Consider the following 17,904-nt stretch of genomic DNA (forward strand, 5'->3'; position numbering starts at 1 on the left):
TGGTCTAGGGGTGTCCGCCTCTGGCTCACCCCTGAGAAACCCAGGCTCCAAGCAGAGCACACGGCTGGGGGTGGCCCCAGGGTGGGGACCGGGCAGGGGAGCACCATAGGGAGCACGAAGGCCTCCTGGTCCCACCTCCTGCTGTTTGCCACCTGGTGACTTGGGAATGAAGAGACTCGCTCACTGGCCTGCCCCACACACGTCGTTGACTCTGCCACACTTGAACTTCACCCTGGAGACAGGACCCCTTAAGAGGGACTTGGGAGCACCAGGCCAGGACTTCACCCCCAGGGCACTCTGAGCTGACCATTAGGAGCTAGCAGCCTGTCCTGGCCGCGTCCTCGTCCACTGACTACCAGGATATGGAAGGAGGCGGCGGTGTGCGGTGTGTGGTGTGCGGTCCGTGGGACGGAGTCCGGCCCTCGCAGGCATCGTCTGTGAGCTCGCAGCTCCTTGCTCATTGGCTTCCCCTCCGTAGGGACCGTGCACGCCAGATCTGGTGACGGAGCCTGTACTGACTGCGCGAGGAGCTGGAGGGGATATGGGTGCTTGGGAGACGCACTGCCCGAGGAAGAGACTGAGGGTCCAGAGGGGCCCGGGCATGAGCTGGCCTCAGCTGCTCGGTCCCCTCTCCCTGGCTCACGTGTCGACTCGGGAAACTAGACTACTACGATCTCAAGGGTGCCTCTCCCGGGGGGTGAGACCTCAGGAACGCATCAGATCGCAGGTCATGGGGGTGTTCCGGAAAGATAATCTAGTCCAGCCTCCGGCATCAGACGAGTGGCATCTGCCCCTCTGAGGACCAATGGCCAGTTGGTCAGTCGGTCAGTCGCCCACAAAGCGGTCTGAACCTTCTGGCTCTGACGTCTGCTTAAATCAGAACGTTTGCTCACAACCTTTTTGTACACGGAGTAATGATGGCTGTGGGTGGCTCTGGGGCCTGTCCTGGCTCTCGATTTCAAGCGTTATCAGTTACAGAAAGCAAACACTCTTGAAAACAGAAACGTTCCAAACCACCAACCTCTCTTGGGACGAGCTCGGAGCCAAGAGGCCTGACCAGGGAGCAGCGGCAGCACCTTTGCTCACGAGAAAGCCCCGTTTCTCTCTCCCAGACCGTCTTCCCCAGCGTGAGCCCCCAGGTGCCTAGCGAGACTCACAGGTGTGGCAGTTACGGAGAGGGTGGCCTACCTGCCAGGTCCTTCTCAAAGAACGGCTGGATGACCTCGCCGAACTTGGACTTGTCGGCCACGGCCTCTTTCAGCAGTCGCCCACAGCAGACTGGAGGGAGAGAGACAGAGAGACACCCGTGAAATCGTAAACGGAAGGGAAATCGAGGAGAAAGGAAACCGCGGGGCGGCTTGCTGGGCAGGGGCAGTGGGGAGGTCACTGAAAACACATGAAAGGGTTTCCTGAGTGTGGGGGTGTGGCCGAGTGAAAGCAAACATCACACAGGGATGGGGGAAATGGCAGCCGAGGAGGGAGACGCAGGATGAAGAAGACACCTGGCAAAGAACAGGGTAGAAATGGACGGCGTGAGGAAGACGCAGCCGGGGAGTCGCCACCGCGGACGCTCCTGCGGGCCGAGCGGACGCTGACGTGCAGGCGGAGAACTGCGGGGCCTGAGCCACGTGCCCAAGGGAGCCCCGGTCCCCGCTGTCCCTACGCGAGGGTGAAGCCCGCGGTTCGCACGGCGCCTCCGTGGGCTCACGCGGCCGCAGGCAGGGCTGGTTTCTAGAACAAACGGACTCCCTCGTGATCAAGGCAGCACCCTGCAGTTCCCCGCACAGCGCTGACCCCTCGATGCTCAGTCCCGGCCAGCGGGGGCCTGTCCTTCGTGAGCCCCACTGTGCCCCAGCCACGCTGACACGGGAGGCGTCGGTCCAGAGCGTGGGGTGAGCCAGCGTGGCGGCCCTTTCCTGACACCAAAGCCTGACGGCCGAAGCTGGAAGGTTCCAGCTGTGCCTTCGTGAGTCGCTAACTGCCTGTCTCGCTTTTCTTAACTGTAAGGCTAAGGAGCTTTCTTCCTACGTTAAAGAAACCAAATGACAACCTTAAAATTAACTACATGAAGCGATTGTTCAAGACAACAGCCATCGCCAGTAAGGACATGCTTCATCCGCTGTGGAGGTGACAGCGGTGAGAACGGCTGGCAGCCCCCCTCCCCAGGGCCGATGGTCCCTGAGCCCTTTCCACACGGCCAGCCCCGCGCCGACTGTGCTGCGTCTCTCTCGGTCCTCGCGACAACCTGCAGTTCCTCAGATAAGGAACCGAGATGGAGGAGGCTGGGTCCCCCGTTTGTTCTAGGCCACGGAGCCAGCAGACAGCAAAGCTGGGGGCCAGACCCAGGCCCGTGCTCAGCGTCCACGTCTGGCCGTGAAGGAGTAACAGCCACCAGATTTACCTCCTGTCCTAAAAAGCCACCGACCTGAACAAAATACGCGAAGCAGCCCTTTTCGGGCGCGGGCCAGCAGACGGCCAGGGCCGCAATGCTGAGAGGAGAGAGACACGGTCCCATGTTCGTCCTTGGTTTCTGCCCGCGGCCACTTTTGAAACCAGGGCACAGGAAGCAGGGGAAGCCGACGGAGCCACGGGAAATCGAGGCTGGAATGTGGGCCTTGTTAAGCACACTTACTTGTAAAGCAGGCAAGGAAGAGGAGGGAGCTGTGCAGAGCGGGGGGCCGGGACCCTGCATGCGATGCACTTGAGTCTGGTCAATGCAGAGCTGCACGGGTGTGGGGGCGAGCCTCCAGCGAGCCCGGCGGGGGAGAGCTACTGAGCCGCTGTTCACTGAGTGGGGGTTCACACAGCGTGGGAAGACGCTGGCCTACAAACGGCCCAAGTGAGAGGCCTTGCTAAGCCCCACCAGTTAGCTGAGCCTCCAGGAGGGCACGCCTCAGGTGTAAGGATTCTAGCCCTCAGGCCTTAACAAAACTAAGAGAGTCTCCACGGGACCACATGGGTCCTCCAGTAAATTACCTGCTTGTTAAAACTCAGCATTCTTAAAGGAGAACCGCACAAACCGGACTCTCGACAATGCGAGAACCAGTGTCCAGCATATAATCCAAACCTACTTGAGATGCAACACAGACTGGAAAATGTGACTCCTGTAAGGAGAGAAAACAGGCCATACAATCAGATCAAGGGATGACACAGATGTCAGAGTCAGCACATAAGGACTTCAGAGCCGCTATTATATCTTAGGGAAAGATAGTCAAAATGAGTGAACAGATGGAAGAATCTCAGAGAAATGCAAAGTATAGAAAAAGCACCAGAAGGAAACTCTAGAACTGGAACATCGACAATACCCTAAGTGGAAAACATCACTGGATGGGCTGCGATCTGTGACTCTGAAGAAAGGGAAATGGCCACAGGAAGTATCCAGAATGAAAGAAGGAGAGAGGTGGGGGAGGGGCCGGAACCCGGGACAGGATCTCAGGGAACTGGAGGGCGACATCGAGCAGCCTAACGCGCGTGTGACGGGAGTTCCAGAAAGAAGAGAGAGAGAGAATAATGGCAGGAGAATTCCAAAATTTGATGAAAAATAGCAATCCGTAGATCCAAGAATCTCTGAGACCCAAGAAGAATAAACACAAGGTAAACCACACCTTAATACATCATAGTTAAGTCTCTGAAAACTAAAGATAAAGAGAAAATATTCAAAGCCGCCAGAATGGGGAAAAGCTGCTTTATCTATAGGGAAACGATGATGAAAATTAGCTCTGAGTTCTCATCAGCAGCAATGCAAGCCATANTAAAGGAAGTTCTTTAGGCTGAAAGAACATGACAGATGGAAACCTGGATCCACACAAAGGAATGAAGCGTGTTGATATGTGGTTGTATATAAAAGCCTTTCTCCCCCACGTTTCTTGACTTAAAAGAAAGACTACTTACAGCAGAAATGACTGTAATGTACTGTGGAGTTTATAATACGTGTAGAAGTGAAATGTGTGACAACGACAGCACAATGGACGGGAGCAAGGAGAACGGGAACGCACTGCTGCGCGGACCGCGTGTTCTGCGTGGAGAGCTGGAACATAATTCGAGTAAAGGCTGCCTTCTTAATCCCCAGAACAACCGCTGACAAGATAAGGCAGAGACGAAGCTAAAGGAGGCAATGGAGGAACAAAACGGATCACTAAAAATATCTGGCTAATCCACAATTTGGAGGGAAAGGAGGAACAAACAACAGATAACACGAGAGGAAGACCAAAAACACAGGCGGCAGACTTGAAATCAGCGTATAAAAAATTACTTTAAATGGACACGGACTAAACGCTTCGATTAAAAGGCAGAAAATGTCAGACTGGATTTTTGAAAAAGCAAGACCCAGCTACATGTTGTCTATAAGACATGTACTTAAAATATAAGACACGGATAGTTTAAAAGTTTAAAAGACACACCATACAGACACTGATCATAAGAAAGTGACTATATTAATATTAAAGTAGACTTCAAGAAAATAAGTATTACTAGAGAGGCAGAGGAACATTTCTCAACAATAAAAGGATCAGTTCATCAAGAAGACGTAACAATCCTTAGTGTATATGCACTTAACAACATAGCTTCAAACTACATGGAAGAAAGACCGGCAGAGAAACAGGCAAATCCATGACCAGAGTTGGAGATTTTAACGCAGCTCTCTCAGTAAATGAAATAATAAATAGAAATCATTAAGGACACTATCAAACATCATATCCTAACAAACATTTTACAACACTGTAAACGATGCCAGAATACGTATTCTTTTCAAGTGCACACGGAAGTCACCAACGTAGTCTGTATGCTGGGCCATGAAAAGTATCGATAAATTTCAAAGGATCGAAATCATATAGGGTATGTTCTCTGACCACAACAGAATTATAAGAAATCGGTAACAACAACAAAAAAAATCTGGAAAATTCCCAAATATTTGGAAACCAAGCAACACATCTCTAAATAATATTTGGGTGAGGCAAGAAACCACGAGGGAGCTTACGAGATATTTTGCACCGCATGGTAAAGCAGCGCACGTTAACCCTTTGTGAGATACAGCTAAATACGTTTCTAGAGGAAAATGAGTAACATTGAGCGTATGCACCAGGAGAGTGTGGTTTAAAACCCGCCTGCGACTGGCACACTCTACAACGTTCTGTAAAGAAGACGCAGCAACAGTCTCACTCCCTTAAAGGTTCGTTCTTACATCAGTCACACGTGGAACTGGGCTGGGATCAGCACCCCCGCTCTTCATCCCCCACCCCCCAGCCCCATCCCCCATCCCGAGGCAGGGGCCCTTAAGTTCCTCTCTCTCTCTACTCTCTCGGCTCTTTCTCTCTCTCTCTCTTTATCTCTCTCTTTTTTTTTACATTTGCCCTCTCTGTGTACCCAATATAGTGCACTGCATACAGCAGGCACTCACTAAGGAATATTAATATTTTAATAAAATTTTCCACAGCTGTTTCTAATTAGAAAATTCATGCTCGTTGCAAAAAAAAAAATCAGAATTGTATAATATACCACTCTACAGAGATAACCAGCTTGGCGCATGGATGTTCCTTCAGATGTTTTGAACCACATACCAACATACTGTTTTCAACAAAAAACGAAATCGGGCCCTGAACACTGCTGAGTGACTTGCTTTCTGCCCCGCCCCGCCCCATTTCACAATACATCACAGACATGAAGTCATTCTGGACGTTTCTTTCCTACAGCTGCCAAGTACTCCATGGTGCGCGTCTACTGTAAGTAACTTACTTAACTGACCCTCTCGCGAACAGAGTTTAGGGTTGCCTTTATTTGTCTCTATGCACCCTTCACATCTCTTACTGCATAAATGAGTGAGTGTTTTGTAGCATAAAATCCTAGGAGTGAAATCAGTGGGCCAAAGGATTCGCAGTTAGCATTTTAATCGATAGCGTCCTTCCTGTCAAAGAGTTGTGCCCATTTATATTCCCGCCAAGCATAAACAGGAGTCTTTCAATAAACCTTATTGGAGTGAACGTTGGGTTGTTTGTTCATTCGCTGGGAGATGTTTTCCCAGGACGGAGAGGTCCTTGGAGTGGAGGTGACAACCCAGCCAGGGCATGTGAGGACCCTGGCTGCGGAGGCGGCAGTTCCCGGAGCTCTGGGTGCAGATGGGCCTCTGCAGAGACTCAGGGGACAACGCAGTGCTTGCCTCTGTCGATGGTAGGGCCCCTAAATCGGTTTACTGAAATCTCACGATGTCTCGTATTTATCAAGAACACCTTTGAAAAACGAGAACTTTCGGAGTTAGTCTCCAAACGCTCAATGATTGCAGAGAGCCCCCAAATGCCTATGGCTACAAAGCAAAAACCACGATGAGCTTTTCTATACTCATTCTTGGAAAGATCCAGCCTGGTAATTTCATTTCTTCATTATTGGTGTGTTGAAACAATTTAAATAAAAAAAATTGCTATTCTCGGAGGAGAGTGTCCACATAAAATATGACGCAGCGACGACAGTCTCGATAAAGCCGTGCCCCGTATTGAGGTGCTGCTGCTAACTTGCCGACCCTCCCCGTGCCTTGGAGCTTGTCCTCACGGTAACTCTTCCTGTCCCTTCACCTGGCAGGAAGCGCAGGGACTTAAGGTCCACACGTGACACGTGCGGGCGGAGCTACAAGCAGACAGCTGCTCCTTCTTAACGAAGAAATCGTCTTACACCAAAGCTGGAAATGTAAAATGCCCTTATGAGGGAAAATCAAAAGAGCAGAAATTATCCGAATAATCGCCCAAAAAAAAAAAAAAAGCCGTCGAGGCAAGCAAAAATATTTTTTATCTTAAAATGTCCAGACTATTTTTTTTTATGCTAACCGAATCAGAATACTACTATTTAGTATTTTTAGTAAAATACTAATATTATTACTATTAGGAATTTTCTAAGCTAATCAAAATAACTGCTCAGTTCTCCGTCTTCTCATGGGTATGATTTTTGTCACTGATTCCTGGCTAGTCTCAGTGGCTTTGGAATCGTACGTTGTAGGGGGCCTAATTGAAAAACATTTTTATTCAAAGCTTGATCCTTCTGGGATGGTATACATATATTTGTGTGTGTGTGTGTGTACATGTATTTGCATGGTGTGCATGTACAACTTGGGAGAACATATATGCATATTTATGCATGTGGGGTACAGATCTTGTGGTTTCTTAGTAAACAAAGTAGAGGTTATTTAGGCTTACGGAGCATGGGGGGCCCTTTAACTCCCTCCAGCGTGCTGTGCCTGCCCCAGCTCCGTCCCCCCTCCCAGCCCTTAACCTTCCTGCAGACAGGCTGGCATCTGAGACCACTCAGACCACCCTGGGAAAGACCTGGAGAACTGATTTCAATATTTTCTCTCCTCCTGGTAAAATATTTATTGCAACTGTGCCAAGCAAGAAATCTTCCTCTGGTTCAGACACTGTCTGCCTGTAAACACCTAGTTCAGACACTGTCTGCCTGCAAACATGCTGACCTGGGATGGGGAGAAAATGAACAAGCAGCAGGTGGCCTTCTGCAGGAGCTGTGGCCTCAGGACACGGCGGGGGCTGGGTGGAAGCCGCTCTGGTGCAGAGCCCAGGGAGCCAGCTCTCCAACGGGTACAAACATGACGCCAAGAAACTGTTCTGCTCTTTGGGCTGCGGACTTGTTTTCGTTGGCGATGCTTCTATGGCAATATTCTTCAGGAGGAAAAAGACCTCATCTCTGCAAAGACGGGCTAACTGGAAATTGTTCAGAGCAGAGAGCAAGAAAGAGAAGTGATACTGGTCTCGTTCTCACCGCCCCCATCAAGCAGGAGTGCTTGGGAGGGCAGGCGGCAGGGGAAGGTTCTGGAAGCAGGGCAGCTGCGGGCACTCACCGCTGACGAGGCCGTATTTCTGGGCCAGGAGGGCAGCCTGCAGACGCTTCCCGCTGCCCTTGGGCCCGAGGAGCAGCACCCTCGGGGTGAACGGGGCGTTGGATCGATGGTTAGTCTGGGCGTAGGTCAGAGCTGGAGAGAGAGGACGAGAGGGTGATAAACCGGGCCCCAGAGAAGGGGAGCAGCACACAGCACCTCTGCCCATCCGCCTCCCGCGGGACCCGAACTCTCCTTCACGGCTGCGCGGAGACCCTTGCCGCTCCCTGCGGCTGCTGAGCGGGTACGCCTCAGGCCTGGCGCCCAGGCGGAGGGGCGGCGAGGTGGACGGAAGCCACCTGGGGCACCGCCCCAGACTCCTCTAGAGCAGTGTGGGCATCCGTGCTCCCCTCCTGGTTAGGGGGAGGTGTATTGAGGGCAGGTCCAGGGACACAGGGCACACCACTGGGCAGGCATAGTTCCCATCTGAATCCAGGCCGAGCCTCTAACCTGAAGCTGGGGACCAGACCAGCCTCCTAGTGGCAGGGACAGGCTTTGATACCCACATCAGGCCACGCGGGGGGCCCAGCTTGCGGGGACTTCTAAAGGACTCGGGAACTGACGGAGAATAATCCGCAGCTGCACGCTGGTGACACCGACTTTGCTGTGAGTCTGCAAGGAGGTGGCCAGCAGACAGGTCGCGGGAGAGGGCCAGGCCCGTGCTGTGCCCTGGCACGTGATGAACAGAGGTGGGTCCATGGGGCGGGGCATCACAGCACTGCGGTGGCCGCACAGTGGGGGCACTGGCTGCCAAAAGCTACTGAACATCAGACCAGGTCACCTCCGACCCGAGCACGGAGTGGGGGGTGGGGGGGTGAGAGCAGGCTGAGGAGGCTGTTAAAAGGCCGCCACTAGGCACCTGACAAGGGGAGCTGCCTGCCGCTGAGGCCGAGGCCGTACCCGTTCCCCAGGTGCCCACATCAAAACAGGGTCTCCCTCTCCAGCCCCCTCTCCTGCCAGGGACACAGACCATCCAGCAGCCAAGGCCAGTCATGGGTGACCCTGTGACACCTTCTGCCTTCAGGCAGGTTCCACCCTGGACAAGGGCCGAGCCAACACATGGCCGTCAGGAGCCCGGCCTCCCTGAAACTAGTGACAGGTGTGGCAGGATTGGCCACTTTCACACTCTTGACATTTAGGGCCGGACGGCTCCCTGTCGTGGGGCCTGTTCTGTGCATTGTAGTGTTTGAGCAGCATCTCTGGCCTCTACTCACAAGATGCCAGAGGCACCCTCCCAGGCGTGGCAACCTCAAATGTCCCTAGACGTTGACAAATGTCCCCTGGGGGGGGCAAAATCGATTTCGACCCTCAGATCTATGTAGGGCTTTTTCATGGCAGGTCAGGAGAGACACCACAGGTGCCCTCTTTTTTAGAGCTAGAGGCAGAAGTGACAGGTGGTCCTCGAGCGCGTGACCATGGCCATCACCGAAAGCGTGCAGTCATTGCTAACTAAACACGCTTCAGGCATTATCTGATTGGCTCAGCCCACAGTCCCACGGGGGCTGTGTCACTCTTGCCCCCGTTTACAGAGAGTCGGCAGGGCTGGGCAACTCTCCCCATCCGCCACCACAGGTGACATTTCCGTCGGTGGCACACCTGGAGGAAGCGATTCGAGCAAGGCCCTCTTTATTCTCAATCGCCATAGTCGGCGTATCGGAAGCACACAAATACTACAGGCAAAGCGGCCTGCTTACAAACGACGCTTAATTTACAGTAAATAACAAAGTTAATTAGAAGTAATGATCCCCCAGACAGTCTCGGCATCTAATTATTCTTTTTAAAAATATGTGGTTGCTGGATGCACTGCAGAGAGATTAAAAAAAACAACAGAGAGAATTTTGCATTCCAATTTTCAATTTATCTCTCTGCATTATTAATTAATAATAATTAATATATTCAGACACTCACGTTTTTATTTACAATTCCGGGCATGAATTCTTTATGAACGATCATATGAACTTTTAAATTTAATTAAATAACTTGGAAGTAATTAATGTGTAGATCCAGACTCATGGCATAAGAGAAATGTTGCGGTTATTTCTCTTCAGAGTGCAGTGTTTGCTGCTAAAGATCCTTCTGAGAGGCAGAATCACTGGGAAATCATAAGCCACCCGTAAGCCTGGCAGTTTTCAAAGCAGCACCAGTTTCTAGACACAGGGCCCCTGACAGAGTTCCCGTGACACCTGAGCAGTTTCTGTGCCATCGCCAGGCTCTGGGTAGAGCAAAGCCGCTCACACAGGTGCACGGGTAGGTGGGGCCAGCCCGGGGGCCCAGAACCGCCTCCCCAGCAAACAAAGCTTCTCTTGAAGAGATTTAAGAGAATGTACAAGGAAAAGCCCAGGTAAACTGCCAAGTGACTTAAATGTCTGGTGGTGTTTTTACTGCGTCATTTACCTGGCATTGCACGAAGGAGATAACCAGCCTCAGAGGCAACGAGAGCGCGTCTGGACTTTAAAAAATTCTAATTCAGCTGCTTTGGGGTAGAATTACTGTAACTTTCCCTGGCCTTTGGGGCAGGATGACAAATCATGACGAGAGCAATAATGTCTGCTGTGTATTGAGCCAATTCTCGGCACCAGGCACAGGGCACGCGGCTGTGGGCAGGTGATGTGCAGAATCCCGTGTCGCCCTCACTCGGGCCTGTGGGGAGCCACGATTTTTGCTCCTATTTTAGGGATGGCAAAATCGAGGCCCCGAAGGTTAAGAGAGTTTGCCGAAGACGGCACAGCGGGGTGCGTGGGGCTCAGGTTTGAACACAGGTCACCTGGCTCCAAAGTCTCGAGACTCAACATCCCCCCCACACACCTGCCCACTTCAGTCGGTTTTTAAATGGACTCACGACACTTCGGTTATGTTGTAGTTTTGGGGTTTTGCAGTGGCGGTGGGATTTCGTTGCTGTATTTTTAGTGTTCATAAATTTTCTCTTCCTTCTCCGTCACCCTTGGGGCAAAACTTCTTGCTGCCGTGTCCCTCCCATGCTGTCCTTCGAGTCTCCTGTCCCCACACCCCTCATTGTCAAACCTGCCAACCACACGGAGCGCAGGACGTCAGCCCAGGGTCTGCCAGAGGGGCGCTCCCAGGTGCCCCACAGGGAACCCGGGCCGTCTATGACTCGACTCCCGGGGTCCCGAGCACATCCGGGGCACTGGCCACTGCTGCATCAAGTAGCACCGGGGGAAAGGTCGAAGGGCGCTGCACTTACCCTGGTAGAAGACGTCCACGCACGGCTGGTCGGCACTGATGACCTTCAGGATTTTGGGGTACGAGGGGAGGACACTGACTATGTTCCTGTGATACGCCATCAGCTTCTGCGCCGTCTCCTGCTCCGAGATGCCTTCTGGCACTATCAGTCGGTTCTGGATTTCAAATTCGGGGGGCCAATCAAAGGTGGTGTGATAAATTTCTGCAGGGACAGAGAGACACGGTTGGAGTCACCCACCCACGGGCCGCCCATCTGGCCGGGGGCGAGTGGTCCTTGGGGCCCGAGCCTGACAGCCAGGGGCCTTGACCCGCCCGGGCGGTGCGGTCCGCGGCCTGGCTCTGGACCTGCTCTTACAGCGCTGCTGACGACACCCAGATGGTGGCGGTGCTCAGGGCAACCGTGCCAGGACGCTGACGGGCACCCACCCGAGGCTCCCGCTGCATCCGCTCAGCGGTCGCACCACGGTCAGGTGGGTCTCAGTGTTGTCATCCCATGTACAGATGAGAACACGGAGTCTCAGCCATGCTGGGCATCCCGACCCACGCCCCACAGCTGGAGAGTGGCGGAGCCGGCCCCGAAGCCCGTGTCTGCCTGCCGCCGAAGCCGGAGGGCAGAGGGCAGGTGCTCAGCGCGGGGCGAGTGGGGCTCTTGTTAGGGGTCTCAGAGACGCTGTGGGGTGGGGGTGGCGGGGAGGTGGCCGTACCTCCAGTGTGAGGGTCGACTCTCTTCCCCAGGTTTCTCTCGATCAAGACGGTGTCTGGAGCACTGAGCACGACTGGGCAGGAAGGAGAGAAGGAAAAGCAGGCACGCTGGGCATTTGTCCCGCACATTTGGATCCCGTGGACATGGACGGGTCTCTCGCTGTATGATGACATTAAAACCACCGCCACCTGCCATCCCCGAGGCCTCCTCAGCCCCGAAACACAAGCTCAGCACCAAGGACAGCGCACCCTTGACCATTTCCAGCGCCAGCAATTTTCACCGTCATAAACAACTCCATGGGGAACATCTTTGTGCAAGATGCTTTTTCCACCTTTTAGATTATTTCCTAAAGACAGTTCCTCTCATGTGGGATTCCTGGAACAAGGAACCCCCTGGGTCAAAACAAAACCCCACTTTTCTAAGAATGAGGCCCAAATGCATTTAGCTCTGAAAAATTCAACTGCACTGTCCTCCGTTTCCCCTGGGGGTTGCCTGGGCTGAGCGTGGGCAGTGGGGAGCTGGACACAGAGCAGGGCGCTTCCTCCGGCCCGGAGACTGTGGCTCTGCAGGGAGGGCCCCACGGGGGGTACTCACTGACGTGTCTGGGGGTGATCCCGAGGGCCTGGATCATCAGAACCTGCTCCCGAGTTTCAGGGATGCCATCCAGGATCCAGCCCTACGCAGAGAGTTTGGAAAGGTGTTCAGCTATATCTATTTCTTCAGATTTTTTGCAATTAATAAAAGAATATAATAGCTTTATAGAAGAACTAGAACTTTTAAGACAAAAGAAATGTTTTCGATAGCCGCATCCCCCAACCTAACAACTGGTCTCAAATTATCATATTCTCTTCCAAATTTTTACGTTTATGATCACAATCATCACATATGTATTTTCTGTCCCGATTTTTTCCATCACACGTTGCAGCTACCACAGCACGTTTTCACATTGGCACAACTCTTCATTGCCAGCATTTTAATGGCTATACAATGCCTCACCAAGCGAGCGAGCTATGGCCGCTTAACCACGCCCCACGACTTAACGCGTCAGTCGCTAACAGTTTTCACCATCGTGAATCACACAGGGATGAACATCACCGTGCACAGGGCACTTCCCACAGACGGAGTTGTTTATTTCCTAAAGGCAGTTTCTCAGGTATGGAGCTCCTCGGACAAGGAACCGCCAAGGTCAAAACAAAACCCCGCTGTTCTCAAGAACAAGCCCTGACTCAGCAGTAAGAGATCTGAGTTCAAGTGTCTGTTCTGGGGTGAACTTGTTACAGGGCTGACATCCCTCAGGCCTCAGCCCCTTCTGGGGACAGCTTGGGAACTGGCTTAGAAGACTTATTTTTTAACTCTTTGAGTCTGATTGTGAAAGTAATACACGATCTTTGTACACCATGCGGAAAACACTGAAAAGTTTAAATAATGACGCAAGGCGAAATACTGATGCATGTCACTCATGACACCACCGACCCAAACTAGCCACCATTAACATGTTGGTGATCTTCCAGGCTTTGCATGCAGACATCTCTTTTCCTGGAGAAAAAAGGAATATACCATACACAATATTTCGTACAGTCTGTTTTTTTCCTATAGCAAAAACATTTCATGAACATTTGTCTCATGTCTGCTCCTCTCCTGGAAATTTTCACAGCTGCCTGGCACTGTGTGAATTGGCCTGCCAAATGTTAACAAACCCCATATTGTTTCTTATTTAGTTTCACTCCAGTTTTTCACTATTATTTTTAAAAACATGCTGTACGTACACCTCAACACACATAGACTATCCATCCTCAAGACAAACTTCTGAAAGCTGATACCTTCTTTTAGACTTCTGCTACAATTTCCCACATCGCTACAATTTGCCACATCACTGCAAAACTGCCCGCTGCTTCGCCAACTCAACCCGTTTTGTTTCTGCATCTCCATCAACATCAGGCATTACCTTGGGGAAAAATCTGTCCGTTAAAACAGATTAGCGCATTGCTGCTGTAATTTACATTTCTTTGATCGTTAATGAGATTTGAGCTTTCTTTTCCATATGTTTATTGGCTATTTGAATTTTTTTCTTTTTCAAAACGTCTATTCGTGCCGTCCCTTCACTATCCCCTCGGGGTTTCATCCTTTTATTTATTTACAAGAACTCTTTACATATTAAAAACGTTAACCCATTTTGGCAGACACTACCACAGACCCTTTGAGGCGGACAATGCTGCCGATATCTTCTGCAATCTGTCTTTGCCTTTTAATTTTATATATGGTGCTGTTTAGAACACAGGTGTTCAAAACACCTGTTTTTTGACCAAATCAATCAGCATTTTCCTCTTGGATTCTGGCGTCGCGTGGATGTGCGAAAGAGCCTTTCCCACTGCAAAAGCTGATCAATATTCACCTGCACTCAAATCGTGTTCGCTTAAGGTTTTGATCTTTACGTTTAAATATTTAATGGAGCCACATTTTCTTCTGAAAATGATGTGAGGCTGTGACCTAATTTGTTTCCTTGAGGCTCGCTGACTATCCCGACCTCACCTAGGAAACAGCTTCTGCATTCCCCTCTGAATAGCACCTTTAATCACAGTCTAAATGCTGATCTGCTGTTGGCTCTGGCCTCTTTCTGCCTGTAGACTCTTAGATCATCCTTGCCCATTGTAATCACTGTTATTTTGTAATTTATTGTTACATCTAGTGGGACGGGCTCCCTCCTTTGTCTTTATTTTTTAAATTGGTCTTCCGGGTAGGCTGCGAAAACGTTTTGTCAAGTTCCGAAATGGAAATCCTATTAGGATTTTTGGAATAACATTAAATATATAGATTAATTTATGAAACTTGGACATTTTTACAATATCAAGTCAACGCCTTATCTTCCCATTTGCTTATTTTTTATGTCCCTCGGCAATGTGTATATTAACAATTTCTAAAGTCCTTTCAAGTCTCATGAGTCAAGTTACACACACACACACACACAGTTTAATGCTTTCAACCTGATATCTGGATAAATTAAGTACCGTGAGCTTTGAAATTGTGCAAGAAAGCCACACACCCCTTCAGGCCTCCTGCTGCAGGGAGGGGGTGTCTGGTGGAGGCCGAGGTTTTGACACTGGCTCTTGGAAGGGGACACCCCCTCGCCGCAGACCCCTCCCCCTTGGTCATTATGGCAACTTGGCTGCTTTAAGGTCAGAGGATGGACCAATAGGGGTGAACTCAGACTCAAGGTCATTCATAACCCATAACATCTGATTTACAAACACCCTGTGGGTGAGGACAAGAAATGTCTCTCTCAAAAAAACAAACAAAATAAGAGCCTGTATTTCTTCAACATTAAAATATTTAGGTTCCGACAGCCTCAACTGACAGCTAAAAAAAAATAGAGCTAAACAAATTTACAGAGTGAAGAGTGTCAGAAAAATCGGGCCTACTTTCATTAAGTTCTTAAATGATGCAGGGAAACGCGCAGCTACGGAACCCCTGGTTCTAAACTAACGAAGCAGAAGAGCAAGAAAAAAGAAATTTAACAGCCTTTTGCTCCCTCAAGTCCTTGTTATAGCCCAGCCAGGCGCTGGGCTGCGGCTCTTAAAAGGAGCGTCTGCGGAGGTGAGTGCCGCCGGGGGGCCCCGCGCCCTGGGCCCGTGCTCCTCTGAACTCAGAGATGCTCAGACCCCTCGTTTTCCCTGGTTGCAGGGGAGGGGGCTGGGCGCCCAGTGATTGCTTCTTCTCGGACAAGGCTGGTGCTGGTGTGTCGAGTCGCCTTTTGATCATGGAGGAAGGCCGGAACCGGGCCTCGCTCGGCACTGAGCAAGACCCGGCTTTTAATCCGCACTGCCAAGCAGTCATTATCCCCTCGCCCGTGAGCCTGCAGCTGGTGTCAGGATGTGGCCGGAAGCTCTGAGAACTATTCGGGGGAACAGCGCCCACTGACTTCTCACTGGAGGAAGCGGGCCTCCCAATTACCCAGCAAGGCGCGGCCAATGAGGCGCGCTTCCCTAATTAGCCCGGCCTCACTGGTGCGAATGCGAAATTTAAAGGTGTGTGGCCGGGGAGGAGCTCTGCAGTGACTTCCAGGCCACCAGCTCTCCACTCCGCTCTTCCCAACTCGGAGGGATGGTCCGATCACCCAGGTTCCCGAGAGACCCCTGAGGGCAGCCCCACACTCTATGGAGGAGGCAGCCATGGAGCCCCTTCATCACCGTGCTGGCCCGACTAGGCCCACCACGTCCGCCTGGAAAGCAGGGGCACAGAGACCCAGGCCTCTGCACCAGGAAGTGTGGGTCTTGGGGTGTCCTCCAAATGGGAGCCTCAGGCTTGGCGCTCGGGGTCTCTCCCGAAGCTCCTGCGTTGACAGCGGCTCTGTGCGACCGCCCAGCTGCAAACGGACTGCACTTGCAGGGGAAACAGCGAATCTGGCTGAGGGCAAGTTCGTGGCTGCAGTGTCTGGCAAAGCACGAAGTCATAAATCAGTAAGTAGCATCCAGCCCCTGCCCCCGACGGGCCCTCGCCCCCGTGAGGGTCGCCGTGAGGAGGGTCAGACTTCCAGGAGTGGCCGGTGCGGAGGTATCAGTCAATCCCTAATTAGAATACATTATCCATCTTGCTGACACTCCGGCGAAACGTCTGCTCCGCTCTGAAGCTGCAGCTTTGTTCGGAGCAGGTTAATTGCTATTCCGGTGCCGCCGCTCGCCATACCCCCGTGGCTAGGCTCTGTTTTATCACACATCAAAAAGGCCGTATGCTCAGGGCGCCCCGCGCACCAGCGCGGAGCCGGAGGTCTGCACAGCTGCGAGGGGTACGTATCACAGGAGGGACAAGCTCTGAGCAGATGTCACAGATGAGAAAAAAGGGAAGAAAAGCAGCCAGCCGGCCCCGGGAACTTGGCGAGGCCCGGCAGAGTGCGGCTCCCCGCGAACATGGCCCATCCCGCCCGCCTGGCTGATTTAAAGCACAGTCAGCGGTTTCCCTGGCCGGACTCTGGCCCCCGGGGCCTCTGCCTTCCTGACACGTTATCCCTCCTCTCCCTCCCCTCCTCCAAGGACCAGGGCGGGGCGCTGCCCTGGTCTTCCCACAGGACACCCGATCCAGCTCCTGGCTCCAAACCATGAAGCCTCCTCCAGAGGCGTCCCAGAGCCGAAAGCCGGTTCCTCACAGTCCCAAGGAGGCCGTCTGAGGCTGAGGGCTTGAATTCCATAAATCAGACTCACTCGGTTCAGAGTCAGACCTGGGGGGAGCATCACGAGGTGCATGTGGACCCGCCACCACCCCGTTTTGTCCTAATGAAATATTACGCGGTTTCCCAACATACAGAATGGGGTGGAAGGGAGAGATTTTACCAGCCAGAAAAGAAATGCATCTTAAAAGATGGAGTTTGGGACACCGGTGCGCTCCGGAGGCAATGGGCGAGGACAAGGGGCTGTGGCTGGTCGTCCCCTGTGCCTGCAGGGGCCGGTCCCGGGACCCCCCGACCCCGGACCCACCGGCGCTCCAGTCCCTTCTGTAAAATGGCGTGGGACAGCGCACGCAGTCCACGGTTCCCAGCCACAGACCGAAAGCACTGTTTTCGATCCGCAGTTGGTTGACTCCACGGATGCGAAACCCACGGATATGGAAGGCTGTGTATTCATTACAAAAAAATCCTCGTAGAATTGGACCCGTGCTGTCGAAACCGTGCAGTTCAAGGGCCGACCGTATACTGACGAACACCGGAAAGGCGACGTCAAGGTGCCCTAGCGCCGGTTCTTTGGTTTATTCCAAAGCGTGACCATCTTGCCAGCCCCGCCCTCTCGGGGCGCCCTCCACACGCAACTCATCCGAAAGATGAGCCGCACGAATTTTTATTTCAAAGTTTAATCTGGAACAATACGCCACACCTGCTGGCCCTCCTGGCCTCGCTCGAGTGAGAATGCGGTGGGCCCGTCACACCGGAACCGGCTCCTAGACGCCGGCTCTGCCGCCCACCGAGGCGGGCCCTGCGCTTGCCTGGCCTTTTCTGTGCAGAGGCCAACGATGCGCCTGCTCAGACAAGGCTGAAATGCACACGAGTGATTTTTCTAAACGACAGACAGTAAACAACAGACAGCGTCGAGTTCCGCCCTTGCTAATCAGTGACACGTGTAACGTTTTTATACAAACGTGCGGATCCAGG

The 17,904-nt window shown here is 52.2% G+C and overlaps 1 protein-coding gene across 9 annotated transcripts in view; it reads right to left on the reverse strand.

Annotated features, from left to right (window-relative positions):
* The window catches only part of AK8 (adenylate kinase 8), a 106,155-nt gene that overhangs the window by 57,439 nt on the left and 30,812 nt on the right, over positions 1 to 17,904 (reverse strand). For 8 of the 9 annotated variants that reach the window (XM_039862954.1, XM_039862961.1, XM_039862955.1 and 5 more), the window contains 5 exons: positions 12,366 to 12,447; positions 11,773 to 11,844; positions 11,070 to 11,270; positions 7,832 to 7,963; positions 1,189 to 1,278 (listed from right to left, as the gene is read on the reverse strand). In XM_039862954.1, coding sequence (XP_039718888.1) covers positions 1,189 to 1,278; positions 7,832 to 7,963; positions 11,070 to 11,270; positions 11,773 to 11,844; positions 12,366 to 12,447 — 577 coding nt within the window. The remainder of the gene's footprint in view (positions 1 to 1,188; positions 1,279 to 7,831; positions 7,964 to 11,069; positions 11,271 to 11,772; positions 11,845 to 12,365; positions 12,448 to 17,904) is intronic. The other variant, XM_039862956.1, reaches the window with a different exon arrangement.

This window comes from Pteropus medius, unplaced genomic scaffold, assembly GCF_902729225.1.
Source record: "Pteropus medius unplaced genomic scaffold, Ma_sr-lr_union100, whole genome shotgun sequence".
In the NCBI taxonomy this organism is placed as follows: Eukaryota; Metazoa; Chordata; class Mammalia; order Chiroptera; family Pteropodidae; genus Pteropus; species Pteropus medius.